At 56.5% G+C, this 22,143-nt stretch overlaps 3 protein-coding genes across 8 annotated transcripts in view; 1 reads left to right on the top strand and 2 right to left on the bottom strand.

Annotated features, from left to right (window-relative positions):
- Positions 1–6,251, top strand: part of MAP3K3 (mitogen-activated protein kinase kinase kinase 3) — a 60,318-nt gene extending 54,067 nt beyond the window's left edge. Inside the window, exons 11-17 of the mRNA XM_065897959.1 lie at positions 26–118; positions 743–934; positions 1,477–1,625; positions 2,248–2,379; positions 2,862–2,991; positions 3,359–3,536; positions 4,731–6,251. Of these exons, the coding sequence (XP_065754031.1) occupies positions 26–118; positions 743–934; positions 1,477–1,625; positions 2,248–2,379; positions 2,862–2,991; positions 3,359–3,536; positions 4,731–4,959 (1,103 nt within the window). The 3' untranslated portion in view covers positions 4,960–6,251. The remainder of the gene's footprint in view (positions 1–25; positions 119–742; positions 935–1,476; positions 1,626–2,247; positions 2,380–2,861; positions 2,992–3,358; positions 3,537–4,730) is intronic.
- A 2,660-nt stretch (positions 6,252–8,911) lies between these two features.
- LIMD2 (LIM domain containing 2) lies at positions 8,912–11,253 on the bottom strand. 2 transcript variants are annotated; one of them, XM_065897495.1, is made up of 5 exons: positions 10,613–10,799; positions 10,358–10,452; positions 10,133–10,177; positions 9,914–10,053; positions 8,912–9,833 (listed from the first exon to the last, which is right to left on the bottom strand). In XM_065897495.1, exons 2-5 carry the CDS (start codon positions 10,397–10,399, stop codon positions 9,674–9,676), a joined length of 387 nt encoding a protein of 128 aa, XP_065753567.1. In that variant the 5' UTR covers positions 10,400–10,452; positions 10,613–10,799; the 3' UTR covers positions 8,912–9,673. The 2 variants fall into 2 exon arrangements, with proteins under 2 accessions (XP_065753567.1, XP_065753568.1); XM_065897496.1 differs by lacking the exon at positions 10,613–10,799 and adding an exon at positions 11,227–11,253 and having other exon boundaries at positions 9,151–9,833.
- A 2,640-nt stretch (positions 11,254–13,893) lies between these two features.
- STRADA (STE20 related adaptor alpha) overlaps positions 13,894–22,143 on the bottom strand; it is a 29,223-nt gene continuing 20,973 nt past the window's right edge. For 2 of the 5 annotated variants that reach the window (XM_065896408.1, XM_065896407.1), the window contains exons 5-11: positions 20,639–20,747; positions 20,410–20,533; positions 18,686–18,857; positions 18,054–18,158; positions 15,433–15,674; positions 15,098–15,140; positions 13,894–14,818 (exon numbers count right to left, since the gene is read on the bottom strand). In XM_065896408.1, the coding sequence (XP_065752480.1) occupies positions 14,666–14,818; positions 15,098–15,140; positions 15,433–15,674; positions 18,054–18,158; positions 18,686–18,857; positions 20,410–20,533; positions 20,639–20,747 (948 nt within the window). In that variant the 3' untranslated portion in view covers positions 13,894–14,665. Of the gene's footprint in view, positions 14,819–15,097; positions 15,141–15,432; positions 15,675–18,053; positions 18,159–18,685; positions 18,858–20,409; positions 20,534–20,638; positions 20,748–22,143 lie in introns of those variants that run through there. The other 3 variants (XM_065896405.1, XM_065896406.1, XM_065896409.1) reach the window with 2 other exon arrangements.

The following is a 22,143-nucleotide window of genomic DNA, read 5'->3' as shown; positions in this document are numbered from 1 at the left end:
CCAGTGATTCCTTTCTCCTACTCAGATCGGGAAACTCAGCTCTATGACAAAGGGGTCAAAGGTGGAACATACCCCCGGCGCTACCACGTGTCCGTGCACCACAAGGACTACAATGACGGTGAGTGTGCTTCCACCCTGCCCGCTGCTGGCCACCTCAGAAGGGATGTGGTTAAAGCTCCTCCAGGAAAAGCCACTGGAGCGGGTGGCCCAGGAACTCCAGGCCCCATGTTTCCTTTATTCCTGAGGAACTGTGCCCAGGCTTGAGGCAGTAGAGTCAGGGTTAAAAAAAAGGGGGGAGGCTGGTATTTGTAGACTGATGCTGCCTCTGGGAACTCTGTCCTTTGTCTGAGTGCACAGCATGCTCCAGGGCGCCAGCTCTCCAACGCCCCCTTCTGCCTCACGCAGCAAAAGGAATGGAGCTTCCTCAGAGGTTTAGGGTTAGGATGCCAAGGAAAATAGATCAGCCGTGGATTGGTCCTGCGAGTGACGTAGGACATAGGAGCCAGCCCTATGCTTTCGCTTTGGCTAGGTTTCCCTAAACCATCTGGCTGCTTGCTAATTCCTGCTTTTGTCCTGATTCTCAGGATGCTTGAGACATTAGCCATTCTGGCACGAGTCAGGTGGGAGGGCAGATGGGTTCTGGAGAGCTCACCCGACTGGAGCTGCTGTTATGGCCCGGTTTGCACATTCAGCCTGTGGCCAGGGGTCTGACTTGCTCTATTCTGGCCCTGCAACCCTTCAGGCAGAAGAACATTTCCCCGAATACGGCGTCATCAAGGCAACCTGTTCACCCTGGTGCCCTCCAGCCGCTCCCTGAGCACAAATGGCGAGAACATGGGCCTGGCGGTGCAGTACCTGGACCCCCGAGGGCGCCTGCGGAGTGCGGACAGTGAGAACGCCCTCTCTGTGCAGGAGAGGAACGTGCCAACTAAGTGTGAGGAGTGGGCCCTGGCCAGGTGGAGGCTGCCCAGGGGATGCTCAGACCAGCTGCAGGGCGGGAGGCCAGCGGGTCCACCGGGGCTGTTTGGCTCAGCAGTTGGCAGCTCTGGCCCATGCGCACCCAGTGGAAGAGCCCGAGGGTGGGCAGCAGATCCCCTGGACCTTAGTCCTCACTCCACTGTTGTGTGACAAGCCACTTCTCTCTGGCCTTTAGTTTCTCCATGTTTAAACTGAAGAGCAGTCTCCTTAATCCCTGACCTAAAGAGATATTTGGGGGCCTTGGAAGTATGAAGGTATTTAATCAATTCATATGAACATTTAACCACTATTTTAGCCAATCCTCTGCTTCTCAGGCCTTGGGCCTTAAGGTCTGATTGACCAGGGCACTGAGCCTGTTCCAGATGGGCGTGGAGATGCTATGCTGAGAGATGTGATGATGCCGGGTGAGGGGGCAGCTCGGACCTCTGTCGGATGAGGCAGGATATCGGTAACTTAAGTGCACGAACTCTAATGCTCTTTCCCTCTGTTCTCCTGTAGCTCCCAGTGCCCCCATCAACTGGCGCCGGGGGAAGCTCCTGGGCCAGGGTGCCTTTGGCAGGGTCTATCTGTGCTATGATGTGGACACAGGACGAGAACTTGCTTCCAAGCAGGTCCAGTTTGACCCAGACAGTCCTGAGACAAGCAAGGTATTGCCTTCCCCATGGTCTGACTTCTAGTTCCTCCCTCTCAAGAAAATACCTGTCTCGTTGCACGAATTGCTTGAGATGCTACAGGTTGCTTCTCCCATCATTCTTCCTCCCAGGCTCCCTTGCTGTTGACCCTGGCCCAGGGGAGAGATTGGGTATGAGGAACTGAGTTGGTGCCAAAGTACCAAGCAACCCAAACTGGGAGGTGATGGCCAGTGCTACAAAGAGCAGTACCTGCCCCACCCTCACCAAACAGATGCCTCTGTCTCCCAGCTCTCAGACCAGGAAGGAGCCTGTCTTTGGAGCTTAGCTTTGGATGTGACCTTCATTCCAGTTTGAGTGGATAAATACAGCAGTTATCTAAACTGCTTAGTTGCACCCACAAACCCGTCTCCCACCCCACTGTCTGCTGTCTACTAGCATGGGAGTGCCACCATCCCAAGGCTTAGCTGGCATTGTGGACAAGGGTCAAACAGTTGAGAGAGTCCCCCCTTTTCTCCAGCTGAAGTTCCCAAGGCAGACGGACTCCTCTGAGGCCACTGACTAGGGCAAGCTGAACTGATCCTAGGCAGGTAGAACCAGGGCCCTAAAAGCCTAGGTGACCACTGGGCCTCTCCCCTAGGAGGTGAGTGCACTGGAGTGTGAGATCCAGTTGCTGAAGAACTTGCAGCACGAGCGCATAGTGCAGTACTATGGCTGCCTGCGGGACCGCGCCGAGAAGACCCTGACCATCTTCATGGAGTACATGCCGGGGGTATGTGCCCCTGATGCATGTGGGACACGCAAGAGAGGACCTCTCCTGGGGCTGTGGGCTGTGGAGGAGGGGTCCCTTTGACATGGGTCTGATTACCTGAGACTCCAGAGGCTCAGGGGGGAAGGTGAGGCGGTGGCAGGACTTGGAGTCAGCAGGCCCTGCGTCTGGCTGCAGTGATGGTGTGGGATGAGAAATGTCCCAGGCTACCCTAACCTGAGGCTTACAGGGCAGCTGCACTGTCCAGTAAGTAGCGCCTTTACCTAGAGTAGACAGACCTCCCTTCTGGATTTGGGTCATCTGTTGCTTGAGGAAGGGACTGTCTCAGACTTTTCTCCAAGCTGCCTGACAGCCCCTAGCAAAGTGCCTGGCACATCACAAATGGGGATCGGAAGAATCCCTCCTTCGCCGAATACCGGGGGCTGGAAGTAGCCTTGCCCCTTCCCACCACCTTCCTGCAGTGACTCTGACTCCTGTGGCTTTAGGGCTCAGTGAAAGACCAGTTGAAGGCCTACGGAGCTCTGACGGAGAGTGTGACCCGAAAATACACCCGGCAGATCCTGGAGGGCATGTCCTACCTGCACAGTAACATGATTGTCCACCGGGACATCAAGGGTGAGCAGGGGCCCAGGACTGGTCCCCGTGACCTAGTTACTTGGCAACTTTCGACCTGGTCATTTTGAACTTTCTGAAAAGTGGAACCCTAATTGCTTCCTTGGGGGATTGGCATGAAGATCAGTTAAGCAATTTGGGAAAATACTGTGAAGTGCTCTGCAGATGTTGGCCATAGTGATGATGGTTTGGTGCTGTAGGGCTGAGGCTTCCCGTCACTAGCCTGTTTGTTCTGTGCAGTTCATGTCTAACTCATGGTAGCCCCCCATCCTCCCCAGCAGCCCTTTGACCTGGGAGGGAGAGACAGAGGGAGGATGGTGGAAAGTGCCCAGGGGTCCAGGGTTGCAGCCTCTGCCCTTTCATGCCTTAGGAGCCAACATCCTCCGAGACTCTGCTGGGAATGTGAAGCTGGGGGACTTTGGGGCCAGCAAGCGCCTGCAGACCATCTGCATGTCAGGCACGGGCATGCGCTCGGTCACTGGCACACCCTACTGGATGAGCCCTGAGGTGATCAGCGGTGAGGGCTACGGAAGGAAGGCAGACGTGTGGTGAGCACTGGGGACGTGCTGGGACCCCATCTCCCTGTCTGGGCTGTAGCGGCTCCAACTTCGAAATGAGGCTTGGGGGCTTTGCAGTGTGGCAGGAGGGAGTGAGAACTCACCTCTGGCCAGCGAGGCAGGTTGCAGGCTCCGTGTGGGCAGAGGTGGTGGTGCCTGCAGCAGTACATACAGCAGATGTGCTGTGTTTTAACTCTGAATAGCAACTGTTTTGTTATCACTGAGAACTTAGGCCATGGAAAACATCCCTGATGTTTGCTAAATCCCTGAAAGAACTAGGATCCAGTCTGAAGGCCTGATTTGTCTCTAAACAGCAGCAGCCTTGCGCTCCCTCCTCGTGCTCAGGTGGCTTGCATCTGCTCTACCTAACTTCATGTCCATCCTCTGAAAGGGCCTGAAAGTTGTGAGAGCATCACTTCCTCTTAGAGTGTTACTGTGGTGGGATGAATAATGGTCCCTGAAGATGTCCACATACTGATGCCAAAGGGATTAGTAAATGTACCTGTAAGTGTTACCTTATATGACAGTAAGGCCTTTGCAGATTAATTTAAGAACTTTGAGATGGGGAGATGATCCTGGATTATCCAGATGGGCTCAGTATAAGCACAAAGGTCCTTATAAAAGGAAGGCAGGATGTCACAGTGAGCAGTAAGAGGTGACAAAGGAAACGAGGTTGGAGTGACGCAAGGCATGGGCCATGAGCCAAGGAATGCAGGCAGCCTCTAGTAGCTGGAAAAGGCAGGGTAATGGATTCTCCTCTCAGAGCCTCCAGAAGGAACCATCCCACTGATACGTTGACTTTAGCCCAGTGAGACTCACTTTAGACTTACGACCTCCAAAATGATAATAAATTTATGCCGCTAGGTTCGTGGTAATTTGTTACAGCAGCAACAGGAACTAGTACCGTTATCTCAGAGCTCTTTCTGAACATGCTAAAGTGGTTCTTTTCCCCAATGTCAGGAAGCACCTGGGTGGGTGTAGGTTGATGAAGCCCACATGGACGAAGCTGACGGGGCTTTGAAGCCTCTTCTGGCCTTGGGGACCCCTCTACAGGGGTGTCAACCATCAGCTTGGCCCATCCTGTCTCAGTGTGTTCTGGGAAGGGCACCTCCTTTCACAACAGTGGGCAGGGCAGCTGGGAGCCTGGGACGGGTGGCGGGGGTGACACTGGGGTTCTCTCTCCAGGAGCCTGGGCTGCACTGTGGTGGAGATGCTGACAGAGAAACCACCTTGGGCAGAGTATGAAGCCATGGCCGCCATTTTCAAGATTGCCACCCAGCCCACCAATCCTCAGCTGCCCTCCCACATCTCTGAGCACGGCCGGGACTTCCTGAGGCGCATTTTTGTGGAGGCCCGCCAGAGACCTTCGGCCGAGGAGCTGCTCACACACCAGTTTGCACAGCTCGTGTACTGAGCTCTCAAGGCCACGCTGTTGCTGGCCGCCCCCTGCTGCGTGGGCGAGGGGCTGCTGTGGGGCTCAGCAAAACTGCTGCTTCTCCCAGGCAAGGCTGTGGACCATGGAGCTGCAGTCCAGCCAGCGTTGTCTGTGCCCTTCCGCTGCTGGGGCCCAGAGCCAGGTAGGGTGGCTGCAGCCTCACGGACTGGGAGCCCCCAGCCTGCCAGGCCTGAAGCTCCAGCATCCTAAGCTCGGCCTGGAGGGGAGGGGCTAGCAACAGCGTGCGAGGCGCCGCGGGCCCCATCCTCCGCACTGTGTCCTGACACCACGGTCAGCGCCAGACCCCCCGGGAGTCTGGGGGCACAGGATGGACGCGAGGGTCTGAATAGTGTTACTTTCATTCAGAGTGTTATTTTGTTTCTCCTCCCCATGTCTGGAGACCACCAGGGCATCTCTGGGCTGGATGAGCCCACCCACGCCTGAGGTAAAGCCCGGCATCCCGCAGCCAATGGAAAGCGGAGCCCCAGGCCAGCTTGCCAGTCCCTTTCCTTTACCAAAGATGAATGAAGCAAATGTTATGCTGCCTTATTCAGGGAAGGAGGAGCCTGTCCTGCCTGCCCCCCATGACCCTGACCCCCTCCCGCCCTCAAGCAGGGGCCTGAGATGTGGAACTGCCCCCACTGAGAGGGAGACCCAGTTTTGTCAATGCAATTGTCTCTGTTTTACAAGTTGGAGTCACTCTTATGCTGTACCCAGTTTCTAAACTGGAGACTTCGTGTGCCCTCTGGGCTCTGAGTACCCCTGCTCTGGGCTTGGGCCTTGGGCCAGATTGGAAAGAGCTGAAGGTCATGGCCTTTGTGCTCCTGGCCTGGCACCTGTTCCCCTCCTGGGGCAGAAAGGACGATGGACAACACAGTGAAGGCATCTGAGCCAGCTGGCTACCCTGAGTGGGCCGTTCAGGGCAGCCAGGGGAGTCGTATCAGGCTGTCTGCGGGTTACGACGTGCTAGGCCAGAGCTCTCTATGATGCCACCAACTGTGTCCAAAACTGCAAAGCTCTGTTCCTCCTTGGCCAGCCTTGCTCATCCCCATGAGGTCTCAGCCTCTTTCCCTTGTTGCTCCTATGGGGGAGGAATGGCAGCAGGGGTCAGGGAGCCAGTATCTCCAAGCAGCTTAGAGTTGGCCTTATTTACCTCAGCCTGGGCGCTGGTCCTTTCTTCCGGCCCCTCCCCTCCAAAAATGTGCCTATTGCTAGAGCTCCTCCCTCTCCAACACCCAGTTTCCTTGGGAGTTGTCATTAAAGGAAAAAAAAAAAAAGCCAGTGCCCAGGGATGGGTGTCTCCAAGGAGCTGGGGATTAGCGCCAGGCAGCTCATTGCCAGCCTTGCCCACTTCCCCACGGGCACCAGAACAAGCCAAAGCCTTCGTTGTATGTTGACGATGCACTTTTATGAATGTAGTTTCTATCGCTGTTTTTAGCCTTTTCACATCATGTAATGTGAGGCCTTGTACTTGTTAATTTATATCTCAGATCATATTTGATGGTTTTTATATATATCAATTCTAGACTGTTACAGGTGATGGACGCCTCAAGAGAGAGAAGAGAAAATGAAAGCAGCTGGTTTTGCAGGAATGTGTGTTGCACGGTGCCAGTTGGGCCTGGGCCCCTCTGTTTCCATCCTTTTCCCCCAGGGGCCTCTGTCAGGCACCCCCAGGCGGGCGCTCTGAAGACAGTGAGCATGTGCTCCTGCCTCCACCTTGGCTCTTGGCCCAGGGTGGGGACTGGCCCCTTGCCTTGACCAAAGCTGCCGAGCGGCAGCTCGGCCTCTCCACGACCCCGTCCTGATGGCTGTAGCACTCTTCTTGGGCCCACACCCCCGCCCCCAGTCCCTGACCCCCGCCAGGAAACGGCGTGGTGCCGGTGCCGACAAGATGAGACGACTCTGTGTCCCAGGTTCAGGCTCTCACAGAGCCCCACCCCCACCGGGGTCTTGCCGCACAGGGAATGTTTTTAAAAATGAATTTGCGAACAAGCCAACAAATCCTACACTCCAAAAAACCACGACCCTGATTTTTTGTGTGCCAAAAACTGTGGACATGCTGGCTCAGCATCCTCAGGACCAAGCTGTTGCTTAATTTTAATTTATTGTTTTTTTATTAAATAATCCAGATGAAAAGTTGTGGGGCCTAGGATGGCCTGGCCCAAAGGATCTGAAGGGCCGTCTCCTAGCAGCCCCAGGCTGGCTGTGGGAAGGGCCTGCCACCACTTCTCATCAACCCGTGGGGTATGTCAGCCTTGGCCAGCCCGACACGGAGAGGCCAGGGCTGGGGACAGTCCACACTCCACCACCCTCCTGCCCACCCCAGCTCTGTGTCTGTGTCTGAATTGTGGATCGTGCAGAAGAACCTGCAGCCATAGTTATTTTTGACTATATCTTGACCGAGGGCTTGCAGTGCAAAGCCAGGCCAGTGTCGTGCATTACTTACAATAAAAGGGATCATTTATACCCAAGGGGTCCTGTGCCAGTGCTTTTGGTTGGGGGGTGGAGGGAATAAGTGTCTACCTGGGAGAAGCTGGATATGGCGCCTGGCAACAAGCTTGCCTCCCTTAGCAGATGAGAACTTGAAATGACTCCAAGAGGGGTCTTGGGGTGGTGTGACTTGGCTGGTACCACTCTGCTAGCTCAGAAGTGGCTCCCTCTCTTCCCCCCATTCCTCGGAGCTCTGCCGAGGGTGGTTCTACCACAGCTGACTCACTGAGGTGGCACTGTCAGCTCACCTGACCCGAGTATCGATGTGGCTCCGTTTCCAGGACCTCGGTGGCATCCACTGGTCTTCCCAGCCCAGGGAAGGACTCGCCTGAATTGTATCCTTGCAGGGCAGGGATTGGGCACCTCCAGGAGCCACCTCTCTGATAGCTCCCCCAGGGCTATCTGCTGCTGTTGCTTAGCTTGGAGCAGAGAAGGACCATCCTTGTCCCCATCTGAGGCCTCTGGTGCAGACGTTGGACCTGCCCCAAGTGAGGCTCTCAGCAGCCCTCCTCATGTTCTGAGGACCCAGGCTCGGGGTGCCAACTCTGCTTGCTGTTAGCTCTGCCATTTCCAGGGGTAACATAGCACAGTGGCCCGCCCACCTGCCTTCAGAGTTTGAGGCCCAGCTCCCTGCCCTGTTCTGTGGGCGTGAGGTCACTTAGGAACTTAAGGACGTATGTGGGGTGGAGGTAGCAAATCCCCCAGGAATCTGCCCTCTTGTTCCACCAAGTCACATAGTCCACAGGCACGTGGGGGAAATCAGGATGGTTGGGTCTGGGGCAGGACAAGCCAGACATCCTGCCTGTATTCTGTTGGGGTGGGGGTGGGGGCGGGAGAGATCTTAGGTCCTCCAAGCTTGCCTTGTTTGTTGTAAACTGTTGTCCCCTCAGAAGAGCAGACGAGCTGTTTCTCCTTAGACTGCTTGGGATGGTGACCATGGCTGCCCCATTCCCTGGAGCTTGAAAAAGCAGGAGGAAGAGGACAGATGGGGAAAGGGCACAGAGACTAGGAGACCTTTGATACAAATTGCTGGATCTGCTGGTTCCCACCATGCCTTCCTGAATTCCAGGGCAAAGGGGGCTCAGACGAGGACTCAGCAAAAGGATTCTGTCTTGTACCCCAACATACCGAAGTGCAGCGAGGCGCAGCACCATTACCCACTGACGGCCTGACCTTAAGCAACACAGACTGAGGGGCAAAGTGGAGTTCAGTCACCAGACACTCTGGGTTTGACAGTATGAAGACCTGGCTGGGAAGTGCACCCCCTTTTCTCAGGCTGCCCAGTGTTCATTCCCCTGACACCCATCACCATCAGCCCCCCACCACCAATCAAGGCCAGGGGTGCTTTGGGCTGACCCTGTCCCCCTTCACTTCTGTGTGGTGACTCTGTATCCTTCCTGCCACAAAACCCCCCATCAGGCCACATAATACAGACTCAGGATCTGTTGAAACGTGTTTAAAACAGGGTTGATTACAACAGTCAAAACCGGCAGAAATGGGAGAAGAGGGGAACGTGACCCTGCCAGCTCCCCACCAGTCTCTGTGGCTCTCAGCCTGGCCGGTGCTTTAGCTTCTGCTGCTTCCGTGGTGTGGGATGGTCCCAAGCCCTAATGGGCATGCCCTGCCTCGCCTGGGGGGCGGGGGGGGGGGAAGGGGGGAAGGGGGGGAGGGCAGGGCTCTTCCACTTTCCCTCCCCTCCCCCACTGGGTCCTGGTGGGCATTTGGAGAGACCCAGCAGGGGGCACCCTGGCTCACCTTCCTGCAGTCCCCAGGACCACGCTAAGGGCAGAGGTAGATGGGGAGATGTGGGGGCCACACAGGGCCCTGGGTGGCAGTGAGGGAGCTTGGGACCCTGAGGGGGGCATGCTGACTCCTTGCTGGAGAAAAGGCACCTAGATAGGGAAGCTGGGTTGGGGGGCCTTCCCAGGGGGCCGTGGGGTAAGGTGGGGTAGGCTGGAAGCAGCAGGAAGCGGGCTGGTGAGCAAAGCCCAGTCCTGGTTCCCTAACCCCCCCTACCCACTGAGGGAGAAGGAAGGAATCCCGAAGCAGAGCCCTGCCCCCAAGACCCTCTGCCCGAGCAAGACGGCCTCATCCCCTTCCCACCCTGACCCCGCCGGGCCCGGTCCAACCTCTCTCCCACCCTGCCCGCTGCCTGCTCCAGGCCCTCGACGGAAGGAGGAGGGAGTGGATGGTCAGAGGGGCCTCAGGTTGTCTTGGTGCCGGGGTCCACCTCCTTGTGGGCCCAGAGCTCCTTGTGCTGCTTCCGGCCGAAGCCTTCGTCGTAGTTGCCTTTGCTCTTAAACAGCTGCTGAAAGTGGGGTTTGCAGTAAAATTCTCCGTGCAGCGCCGCGTAGCTGCCCAGGCTGTAGAAGCAGAACAGCTGCGCTCAGGTCGGGTCGGGTCAGGTCAGGAAGGCCAGGGCGGGGGTAGGGCAAGGGCGCACCTGAGCTTGGTGTGGCAGTGCTTGCAGCAGAAGCAAGAGTTGTGGAAAATGAGCTTGTCGGCCACCAGCCGCTCCATGGGGTACACGGTCTTCTGGCAGGCAGCGCAGGTCTCCTTCACCTGGGCGCGAAGGCTGAAGGACTGTTTCGGGAGAGACCCCATCAGGGGCCTGACCAGCGACCAGCCCGCCCTCCCGCACACCCCAGCCTCAGGGCCCTACCTTGGAGCGCTGAACCGCGCTGCTGCCACTGCCACCTTTGGCTTCCTGAGGGAGAGGGCAGGCGGGGCAGGGTCAGCTGAGGAGGGCCCCAGACCATCACCAGCCCAGATCCCAGGGACACTCAGGAGGAGGGGAAGGGAGACAAACACGCCGCTCGGCACGCCTTCACCCTCAGGGCAGACACCTGCGGGAATGGAGTGCCCTCCCACCCGGCTGAGCACCTACGTGGGAGGGGGTGGCCTGGGTGGCTCCTGCAGCCTGGAACATGGCTCGCTGGCGGCTTTGGAGGCCCCGTGTGGAGCCGCGGCACCCGCTGGGTTCTGCAAGGGGAAGTCGGTTGAGAGGGCCCCACAAGCCCTTCCCCAGCCCGCAGGGTGGGGGTGGGGTGTTTACAGGCAAGGGGCTGGGGGGCCGCGGTTGGGGCTTTCCCTAAGTCATTTCCTGTTGCTCTGGGTCTTGCCACTTCCGCCCCTCACCCACCTCCCCCTTGGCCCGCTCGTCCCCCACGCGGCTCCGCAGGGGGCAGGGGTCCCTGAGTGGAACCATGTGTCGGGGAAAGAACAGTTAGCTGGCAGCGGCTGGGGGAGGGGCTCCACGCAGCGGCCTGAGCGCTTCGCAGACCAGGACCCCGCCTGGTGCGAGGGGAGGTCAGGAGAGGGCGGGTCCTGGGGGGAGCGGGGGGGAGGGGCGCGGCCAGAATACGCTGCCCCGGCCTGACCCTCCCCAGCGTGGGGGCCCGGGCGCTCCTCGCTCGGCCGACCCAGCCCCTGGACAGCGCTCGCGGGCCGAGCCGCCCGCCCCGCCCGGCCGAGCCGCCGCCCGCGCGCCCCGCTCCTCCGTCCCGATCCCGCGTACCGAAACCCAGACCCGGGACTCCCGCGGGTCCAGCCGAGGAGACCTCGGCCCCGCCTCTGTCTGGAGGCCGGACCCGGAGGGCGGACGCTGGCCTCGGGGCCACGGGCGAGCGCGACGGGTTGAGGCGCTCGGCGTCGGGACCCCGTGGGCGGCGGCCCTCGCGCCCACAGCCCCCACCTGGGCCGCCCGGATTACGAGCGTGATGCCGGCCTCTCCCCTGGCCCGCCCGCGGGTCTCACCGGGCCCCGGCCTGGGCCGCGGGGCGGGGGTCGCTCTCCGGGGAACGCCTCGGGTGCGAGGAGTGCGCGGGCACGAGCTGCCGCCGCTGCCAGTGGTCCCCGAGCGGCCGCGGCCGCCGCCGCCTTATTACGGCACCGCCCCCGCCGGCCCCCGCCCCGCGCCCGCCCATTGGCTCCGCAGCGCCCGGAGCCGCCTCCGGGGCCCCGGCGCCGCCGCCGACCCCCTTTCTGCGCTTTGTTTTCCCCTTGCTCGGCGTCCCCCGCCTTTGTCTGCCCCCAGCGCCGACCCTGCTCTCCCAGCGCTCCGCACCGCCGCCCCTCGGCCTTGGCGCTCACCATCCTCGCGAAACCGGCCGCCCCGTCGGCCCGCTCCGGACAGAAGCAGGGACCGGAGCTGGAGGACCCGCGCCGCAGGCCTCGGGCCAGGGGCGAGTCCAGGTGGAGCTGACTGGGGTCGCGGGACAAATGGCGCTCCCGACGAGGCCCTCGCGGTGGAAAAGGATAACCCGGCGCGCCTGGGCCTTTCGCTGCCTCCATTTCCCGGTTCCGTGGGCCCTGCGGCACGAAGGACCCGCGGGGCCCGCCCCGGAGGCCCGCCCAGCGTCCCCGTGCGGCTCCCACGCCCCCTCGGGCGCCTCGTCCTCCCGCCGCCAGGGGCGCCTCGCGCGCCCATACGGCCGCCGGGGAAGATGGCAGGGGCGGCCGGGCACGCGGTCCGGCCACGCGAGGCTGCGAGGCCCGGCCTGCGCCGCAGAAGGGCCCCGGGGTCTCCGTGTTCGGTCAGCTTCGTCCACCAGCCCTCAGCGCCTTCTCTTGGCGCCCCGGAGAGGGAAACCGGAAGCCTGCGGCTGTGGTGCCCAGAGGCTGCCGTCCTAAAGTGCTTCTGTGGAGGGACTTTGTGGGCTTCGTCACCCCCTTCAGGGAGAGAGATCTCCATCCTTGAAACAAGCAATCCTGGGTTCAACCAAACCTCATTTGACACAGGGAGCGAGGCCTGAAGATTTAAAGTGACTCGTTCAAGTAACAAAGCTGAAGCGGCAGGGCTGGCGTGAAAGGCGAGGCCTCCTGACTCCCCCCCCCCCCCCCCGCCCCCCAGGCCGAGCCGGCTGCCTGGGCTCCTCCGGCACACGGCACTAAGGGTCCCAGGGAGCATCACTCACTTGTGGGGTAGAGCCTCAGCTCTGCGGGGAGCACAGGGAAGCCACCTCCCAGTCGCAGCTGGAAGCTGTTTCACGAAACACAGCTCTAAGCATAGCTGCCATGCGATGGCAGGAGTAGAACTAGTGGCTCAAGAGCGAGGCCCACAGCCTTGTCAGGAACAGAACAGCTCATCGTGCTCACCTGGCAGGAGAGTGAGTGGGGCAGCAGGCATCCCCAGCCCCCAGCTGTTCCCTTGGCTCGCTCAGGGCACCCAGGCTGTGCTTCACTCTTCCCCTCAGCCTCCCTCCCTCTCTGGAGGAAGTTTTACGTTTGGGTTGAGCTGCAGCCCCCCGAACTCCCTGGATGGGGTGTGTGAGAACTTCTAAAACTGTTAACGGGCATCTTTACCAGCCAAGCTTCCACACCTGTCGTCAGATGCTCAAAGGGGGCTGTGGTGATGCAAGAAACGTGAAGCTCTCTGAGGTGCAAGGAGCAGCGCTTGGCTGGTGCCTCAGGCGCCCCTGCCCTGCCCAGGATGACCCGCAGCTGAACTGCGGCGGCCCCCACAGAATCAGCCCTAGGGGCGCCGACAGCAAGGTGGAGCAAGCAGATCAGAGGGAAAAAAAACAAGCTGCCGAGGGTGTTAAGAAAAGGGAACTTGAGGTTTAAAAAAAAAAAAAAAAAAAAAACGAGCTGGCAAGAGGGCTGGAAATAAATGTAACCTGGCCTTCTCACTCCCTCCGTTTCAGGTTTCCCCACACCCTCCCGGCTGGTGCGAGTCCCTTCCCCTCAACCCCTGTAACTGCCCAGAGGAAGTAGTTTTCTATTTTTCTTTTTAAAACTGATGTTACAATTTCTGAGGAAAGGGAAAGTGAGGGCATTTGACGGGTTAAAGCAGCTACAGGGAAGAGGGAGGGGCACTTCCTTGATCTGACATTTGAAGTACCCAGGCTAGAGAGGGGCACCCACCTGGGGAGACTGGTGGGGGAAGGGGCCCAGCTGGGGGGAGCGTGCAGGCTGGGACGCACACGCAGGAGCCCGAGGTGAGAATCACCCCCTGGCCTGGACTCCCTGGCTGCCAGCCAGGACGACAGGAAGGGCGGGGGCCGGGTCTTAGGTTACCTGCTCTTTGAGTATGAGTCCCAACGGTGAGGAGACACTGAGTCCTGTTCCAAAACAACCCCGTCCACTGCCTTTCCTGACAAAAGTGAGCCTCTTCTGCCTGGGCTCCAGTGGCCCAGAAGTGGTCCTGCAGAGAGGCCGGTCTCCAGCGCTCAGACCTTTCCAGCCCCAAAGCAGTTTGATGGCCACAGGCTAAAATTAATCGTCTCAATGTTAGATAGTTAAGAGACAAATCCATTATGGGTTTTAAAAGAAACGTGTGCTGTGAGGCTGTCTAGCTAACGAAGGAAGTCACCGCTGTGCTTCCACAAGCACTTGTGGGACCACTCTCAGATGGCAGAACCGGGGGTGGAATGACTCACGTCCGAGCCTGCATGGCCAACACACAACAATATCACTCTCCAGTGGATTCTCTGGAACTTTTAATTTGTTCTGGCGATGAAACTAACACTGCATGAAGACTCAGGCCCTCAGGTTAGGCAAAAATTATGGCCCTTGGAGGAAGCACCAAGGCGGCCAGCAGGAGTCGGTAAGATGGACTCTTCGTGGGAAAGGAATGAGCTACAAAGATGAACCAAGGGAAGGTTTCAGGTGTCAGGGCCCAAGCAAAAAGGGGGAGGAGGATGGACTGCCCTAGCCTTAAGCTAGTGCTTATAAAGAAACAATACCCTTGCCTTCAGTTATTAGGGAGAGGTCCGAGGGGAGGGGAGTCTTATTGCTTGCCCCTCTGGACCTATAGGATCTGAGAGCAGGGGAGAAGGACGCAACTAGGCTGGTAGGAGAGCCAGAGTGGGAAGAAGTCGCACAGTTCCCTGGGTGGGTGAGTCAAACCCTGGCCTTGGACTTCAGCTGCCACAGCCAGAACAGCATCTATTCCTTCTGAAGAGGTCAGGTCACCTGAGCTCCCAGGACTGGGAACGTCAGCTTTCCGGCCCCTCCCAATCCCTGGTTGTTGGGATTCCCTCGTGTCTCAAAAGCCTTTGGAGCAGTAAAAAAAAAAAAAAAAAAGTTTCCTTCCAGGAATTTCTTTCCCAGTCAGTAAGCAGCCAACACTCCTGGCAGAAATGTCCTTTCTGCTCAATCTGCCCCCAGGAGGGTGGAAGTGCAGCCAGCCCTCAGGAAGGGTCCCGGAGGCTCACGCAGCCCGGGATGGAGAATGTGCACTATCTTCAGAGGCTCAGAACTCCCAGTCGTCCACCTCCAGCTCTTCCAGGTTTGTCACCAGGCCAAAGATTGCACTGTGATCCTGAGACTGGCTGCCTTCAAAACTGGTGATGGGGGTGACAGGGCGAAGTAACTCAGGCAGAGCCTCTGAGGCACGTCGCTTGATCTGGGGGAGGAGAGAGAGTTGGGGGCGGGTGCTGTTGCTTTGAGCCTCAGGACATCATGGGGCAAGGGACCACGGCCCAGGGACAGATGGGCTGTTGGAGCCACGAGTCTCTGGGAGGAAGGAGCAGCGCCTTTAAGGGGCTTTGGAAACATGGTCATTTCTCTGATTTGAACGGAGGAGGAGAGAATATCTAAAGACCCTAAAGCTAAGGGGACTGAGGGTGGTTGGAACCACAGGCAAGAAAAACAACCAGGGAGCCTTGGGAAAGTGCTACTGTACCTGCTTGAAGAAAGAATGGTTCAGGAGGGTGCTAGCACTTGGTCTGTAGAGGAAGGGGAGGAGAGACCAGCATCAGCCCTGTGCCCTGGATTTCCCCAATCCTGCTGCTTCTACCTTACCCTCTATTGCCCCATCTCCTTTCCTCAGCTCACCAAGAAACAACAGCCAGAGCTACCCAGGCTGGCTTCCTAGCAAACCCCTCCTGCCGAGGGGGCTCTGGACTCCTCCCAGGAACCCAGACTTTTACAGGACAGATGCATCCTCTCAAACCCGGCCTTGCACTCCAGAGCCCCCTGGGCTCCCCACAAAGCCCACTCCCAGCCCAGCAGACATACCTTACATCCGGGTTGCGCTGAAGGCACTGCTCCACAAAGTGGTGGAAGTGGGGTGAGAAGGTGCGGTGATAGGGGTGGGACGGCGTGTCGCCATTGGAGGTCCTGGGGGGGCTGGGGGCCAGGCTCTCACTCAGGCCAGAGTTGGCCGCTGAGCGCGAGGTGCTCATGGTCAGCTCCTCGGCAGGGATGGTGCTGGTGTCCAGCAGGCAGGGTACGGTGCCGTTCAGCTTCTCCAGCAGCATCTGGGGAGGACAGAGCCAGGGGCTAGGCTGGAGGGGGCCCCTGGAAGGCCTATAGAGTTTCTTCACAAGTATACTTTTCCCAACACACGAGTGATTCGGGAGAAGTAAAGAAAGAAGTGGAAAAAGTCTGACTTTTCCAAAGGACTGGCAGCCACTGACTCGGCAGCCACACCCTAGCAAGGCCAAACTGACGAGGAGGACTGCAAAAGAGTACCCGCCTCCGCCGTGGTTGGAAGGCAGGGGCTTGCAGTCTCTCCCCCTTCATAAGGCATCAGATCCTTCCAACTGTAGAGCCCTCACCCTAGGGTCAAGGTGGCAGCCAGGTCCTTTCTTTAAAGCCCAGCCCCAGTGTGCCACGCCCAGGTGGGTCCGATGGGGTTCATTCTGGCCGACTGTCACTGCAGGGGGCTGCACAGGTGCAGTGCACCCAGGGGCGGGCTAGGCAGCTGTTCTGAAGTCCTCAGACTCCACACATGTAAAAGCAGCCCACCTTGGGGACTGCTGTCCTCAAGGACCTCGTGAGCTGTTCAAGGCAGAAACCTGGAAATCCTTCTAGAGCTGTGCTGTCCGATATTGGAGCCACCAGCCACATGTAGCCATATATATATATAGAGAGAGAGAGAGAGAGAGAGACAGACAGAGAGACAGAGAGACAGAGAGAGAGACAGAGAGACAGAGAGAGACAGAGAGAGACAGAGAGAGAGAGACAGAGACAGAGACAGAGAGAGACAGAGAGAGATTTTTTTTGGTTGCTTTTGGCCATGCCGCTTGGCTTGCAGGATCTCAGTTCCCTGACCAGGGCTTGAGCCTGGGCCCCAGCAGTGAAAGCACTGAGTCCTAACCACTGCACTGCCAGGGAATTCCCATAGCTATTTATATTTATTTAAATTCAGCTTAAAATCCAGTCCTCAATCTCACGGGCCACAGTGCTCAACAGCTACAGGTGACTAGTGGCTGCCACGCTGGATAGCCTTAGGTACAGAACATTTCCATCACCTCAGGAGGTTCTCCTGGGCACTGCTGTTTCTGCATCCATACCTTGTTTACCTAAAAATGGCCTTTTAAGTCTTTCCTGAGCATCCGTTTCTGTCTTACTTAGACTTTCTAGACTGCTTACCTAGATAGATTTCCATACCCTCCTAACTAGTCTGCCAGAACTAATCTATCTGCGAGAGTCATCTTTATAAAATATGTATCTGATACTATCACTCCTTCAGCAATTCTCCACATGCTTTGGGACAGAAACCAAACACCCTGGCGTGGCACACAAACAAAGTCCTTCGTGATCTGCCCTTCCTTGCTTCCTTCTCCAACCACATCACCTAGCAGCCCCCCAGAAGCACCCATACGTCAGCCATTTACAACTACCTGCTCTTCCCAGATCCTGTTTTTTTTTTTTTTTTTTTTGCGGTACGCGGGCCTCTCACTGTTGTGGCCTCTCCCGTTGCAAAACACAGGCTCCGGACACGCAGGCTCAGCGGCCATGGCTCACGGGCCCAGCCGCTCTGCGGCATGTGGGATCTACCCGGACCGGGGCACGAACCCGTGTCCCCTGCATCGGCAGGCGGACTCTCAACCATTGCGCCACCAGGGAAGCCCCGGTCCTGTTCTTTCTTGACTCTGGGTCTTTGCACATGCTGCTCCCTCTGCCGAAAAGAGTTTCCTTCCAGTTCCCATTCTTCACACAGTTAATTCCTATTTGTGGGAGAGGCTGACTCAGAGCCTACAAGCCCGCCCCCACCCCCTCTCAGGTCTAGATCATGCTCCAGGTACTTGGGACCCAGGTAATCCTTGCCCAAATGACCCAAGTCCACTTCCTGGACTTGATAAGACCTGGATAACCCTCTTCCCTGGGTCTGTCTCCAAGGGTAGACGATGCCACTGGCTGCGTGTATGCCTAGAAGCCAAGGGCAGTGGTTAAAAGGGGCATGAACAGAAGTAGAACTTGCAGGCTGGAGGTTGCAAAGGTATTGACTGGAACGTGGTAGCACAGAACCTGAGAAGTCTAAGAATTCTAAGTTAGAAACTGGTCTTCCAGGTGTATGGATCAAGGTAAGAAGATAGAACATATTTTATACATTTATAAAACTTTGTTAGCTTAATTTATATGTTTTAAATAGACACCTGGTGTGTGGGCTCCAGGCCTGAAATTGTGAGCCCACACCCGCCCCCCGCCCCCCATTACCACCACAGTTACCACTGACAGAAGTAAACAGTTACACAACTATCTCCCCACTGGTGGGGCTCTTGAAGGAAAGAACTGGGTCTTTCATCTTAGTATCCCAGGCTGGTGTCCTGCGTGTGGCGGTTCCTCAGCAAGCGTTTGTGGAAGGCAGACAGGCAGGAAGGCAGAAGGAAGCCCCTGGGCTGCAGGCTCACCTGGGTGGCAGGCATATCCTTAAAGGGGACGTGGCCATTGGCTAGTTCACAGGCCGTGATTCCCACACTGTAGATGTCAGACTTGGCATCGTAACCCTGAAGATTCTAAATCAGGAGAAAAGAGCCACAGGTCACTCCACACTGTAGCCTTGGCCATTGTTCTTAGAGAAAGAAGCGAGTGGAGCAAAAACTGGGGAGAGGAAAAGAAGGCCTGTCCCCAAATTGGGACCGGCTGCTGAGACTTTCCTCGCCTGTACTACTGAGGGGTCGCTGCTGTTGTAGAAGGAACGAATGCCTTGCTGGTGTTCTGTGGCAGCAGGAGGACGTGCTCCTGCTTAGGACAGGGATGTAGAGAGCGCCAAACGTTTCCCAAACGCTCTTCTTCCCAGCAAATGGCAGCATCTTTGAAGGGAGCCTCAGGCGCAGTTTGGGATCCTCCCCAGGGTGGGGTGGGGGGGAACGAGATCAGCTGCCAAGGGCGTGGAACACCCATGCGAGAGGTGTCCCAGTTCTACCTGCCACCAGGGCAGCCCTCCCTCTAGGAACCCCCATCCCCGGAAATTCCTGAAGGCCTCCTTGGGGAATCACGAGTTGGTGGGGAATGGGGGCTCCTTGAGACCCAGTTCACAGACCTGCTGGAGGACCTCTGGGCTGAGCCATGGCAGAACCTTGATACTGTACTTGGGAAAGTCGTGGACCACGCGCTGCCGCTGCCCGTGGCTGATCATGCTGAGGTTGCTGCGTAAACCAGACAGGCAGACCTTCCCATCCGCGGCGATCAGAACATGGCTGGCTTTGACACTCCTGGGGGGCGGGGCGGGGGTCACGGGGCAGCAGGAGCCCCTCACACCACAAACCTTTGTCTTCACACACTAGACCCGGTCAGCCCTCTCCCCTGGCAGGTGTGTGTGTGTACTATATGCATATACATACGTATATATAGACACAAACACGCATTTTTATGAAAATTTTCAAACATACACAAAAAAAAAATTGCATGACCCCATTTACATATCACCAGACTTGAAAACGTATTTGTTTTGTTAAGGTTCTCTTTTATGCCTACAGACCACTGCCTCCTCTACCATCTACTGCCTTTAATCTGTACGTTCTGTTTGTAGGTATTCTCAGAAGTGTATTGTTTTTTCTCACGTGTTTTCTATTGACCTAATGGTACTGTGTTATGCAGCCCATTCTTCAGTGTAGTGTTTCCAAGATCCATCTGTGTTGCCAACTGTATACACCTAATTGTTGGTTCTAAATGCCACCTGCACTCTGGGGTGGGGTCTAACGCTTACTAATCCATTCTTCCAGGAAGGACACTCGTGCTGCCCCTCATCACCACAAATATGAACAAAGATGTCCACATACATGTCCCCTGATGGGCCTGTGGGAGGGTTTCTCTGGGGTATGCACCCAGAGGCAGCACTGATGGTCCTGGTTCTAAGTGACCCCGACTGGCTGTGTTGGGCCACCTTCCAGTATCCGGACGGGAGACCCACCTCTTCACCACACTGGTCCTCACCCAGCCTCTGAATTACAGCCAGTCCCACGGGTATAAGGTGACATCCTCCTGTTTTAACTTGATTTTCTGATCCTTGCTAGATTTGAGTGTCTGTTTTCTTTTATAAACTCCACATCCTTTGCTCATCTTTCTATTGCTTTGCTATCCTTTTAGTGATTCACAAAATTTCCTTGTTACTAATCTCCTGTGTGTTTTAGACAAAACTAACACCTTCCACGCTGTAACTCCTTTCTTAACTTTGTTCCTGGTGTCCTGTATTGGAGAGGAAGTTTTAATCTTGATATTATCAGTTCCATCCATTTTTTGCCTTGTTTTGTGCATGTAAAACATTTAGAAGTTATGCCTCAGGTCACGAAAATATTTCCTCACGTTTCCTTCTATCTAAGTCTATCGTTTCCATGTAGGCCTTTAATCTCTCTGAAGTGCTCCTTTGTATGTGGAGTTAGGTAGGGGTCCTAGTTTTATTATCTCCCCTACCACGAGCCGCTTTTCTGGACACCATCTACAGAGCAGTCTGTCTTCTGCCGAGCCTCCCAGCATAGGGCTGACTCCAGGGCACACCCCAGTATGGGTGCTCCAAGGAAGGAGAAGGTGGGGTGCAGAGGCCCACGTCAGGTGTTCCCCTCATACTCGGGACCAAGCTGCTCGGTAAAGAGAAAGTCAGTAGCTTTAGCGCTGACAGGGTAAATGCTCTGCCCTCCCAGCAGAGGCAAGGGCAGGATTCGACCCTTGCTTTAAACTCTGGCTTCACTAGCTTCAGTCAACCTTTACTCGAGGGCTCGTGGGCCCAGATACCACTCTTATAAAGGGTTAACAGGCCCAAGAAAGCACCTGTGCACGTATCCCATGTGGTGGATGTAGTCCAGGGCCTTGAGCGCCCCCTGCAGTATGTAAGCAATCGTCAGCTCATTCATGCCGTCCGTGAAGTGTGTGCAGATGAGGTCCTTTGCAGAGCCTGAGGAAGAGGATCGTGGGGACGGAGCAGAGGGTGACAGCACGTGAGCAAGCTGACAGCAGAGTTCTTAGAACCCATCCCTGCCAGGACCCCTTTCCCACTCACCGTATGCCATGAATGATGTGACAACCCACAGCTCGTTGTCTGCGATAAAGGTGGCTCGATATGGCAGGATATTGGGATGGCTGAAGAGCTTAGAGACATGGAGCTCCCCCTGAAAGCAATGGTGAGCTGCAGTCAGAACCAAGGGGCCCCGAGGAGGACGCTCAACATGAAGGTGGCAGCATGAATAATAGGGGGACCTAGGCCTCCCTGCGTGCCCTGCTCAGAATCCTGGGAGCAGCCCAAGCAGGTGCCACCAGTATGAGAGGAACCAGGCTCTGCCATCTCAGCAGGGAAGCCAGCCCTCCTTCGCCAGCTTCTGCCTAACTTGGGCTCTGCCAGCCAATCCTAAAGCACCTCGAGAAACCATTCCCTACCAACAGGGAAACTGCTAACACCACAGCAGAGGGTCACAGTGCACCACCTCGGGGGCCATGAAAACAAACCGCCTACTGCAGACTTAGGAAGTTATAAGCTTAGCTCAACTTCAAGGGCCCAGGCACAGAACTCCTCTTTAAGATAAGAAAACAAGGACTTCCCTGGTGGTGCAGTGGTTAAGACTCTGCCTGCCAATGCAGGGGACACTGCTTCGATCCTTGGTCTGGGAAGACCCCACACGCCGTGGAGCAACTAAGCCCACGCGCCACAACTACTGAGCCTGCGCTCTAGAGCCCGCGAACCACAACTACTGAAGCCCGCGCGCCTAGAGCCCATGCTCCACAACAAGACAAGAAACCACAATGAGGAGCCCGCGCACCGCAACGAAGAGTAGCCCCACTCCTGCAACTAGAGAAAGCCAGCACGCAGCAACAAAGACCCAATAAAATTTTAAAATTAAAAAAATAAGATAAAACAAAAAAGTGTTTTCCTATTATAAAGGAAAATGTTGTTAGCAATAGAAACACGGAAAGAAAGCATTAAAGAACAAACAACAACTACTAAACATTAGAATAGATTTCTCCAGCGACCTCAGGCTGAGAGCTCCCTTCCTCAGAAGCAGCTATGAAAAGCGTAAGACCGATGGAATTTTAAAATAAATTTGGACAAAAGATGTGAAAAAAAAAATTGGACAAAAGAACTACAGCAACTCCAGGGTCCTGGCCTCTGGGAAATGAGCCAAGGTCAAATAGGTAGCACCTTCTACCTGTCCACGGCTGTGCGGGATAAAGCCAAGAATCACAAAGCTCAAATATGCTCTAGAACAAACTCAGATATGCTTTTTCCCAAATAACTGAGCTGGGCCTGACATTCTGTTCCATCCTCAGACCCCAAAACGACTCTGAACACATGAACTGGTACTGGAGCACTGTCAGATAAGCGTGAGTTCAGAAAAACATTGTAATTGAAGAAGGGGGAGGGGCTGCAGCCAACTGTACTGAAACTACACTGAGCCAGGCCCTAAATCTAGGGAGTTCCCAGGGCAAGCCTCCATCCCCAGGCACTTGCTAGACCTACAGTGTCTCCCAGTTTAACAAGAGGGCAGCTACTTGCTTCTCCAGAAGAAAGGA

Source organism: Phocoena phocoena, chromosome 19, assembly GCF_963924675.1.
Source record: "Phocoena phocoena chromosome 19, mPhoPho1.1, whole genome shotgun sequence".
NCBI lineage: Eukaryota > Metazoa > Chordata > Mammalia > Artiodactyla > Phocoenidae > Phocoena > Phocoena phocoena.
Note: the sequence above shows the minus strand (reverse complement) of the source record. Positions and strands in the feature narration are given on the sequence as shown.

What these genes read in the sequence shown, in the direction of transcription:
- LIMD2 (XM_065897496.1), bottom strand. Translation starts at nt 10,399, where the DNA reads ATGTTCCAGGCTGCAGGAGCCACCCAGGCCACCCCCTCCCAC. An exon ending in CCCAGGCCACCCCCTCCCAC is followed by an intron (nt 10,178 to 10,357) that starts GTAGGTGCTCAG and finishes CCTCTCCCTCAG; the next exon opens with GAAGCCAAAGGTGGCAGTGG. An exon ending in CACTGCCACACCAAGCTCAG is followed by an intron (nt 9,834 to 9,913) that starts GTGCGCCCTTGC and finishes CTGCTTCTACAG; the next exon opens with CCTGGGCAGCTACGCGGCGC.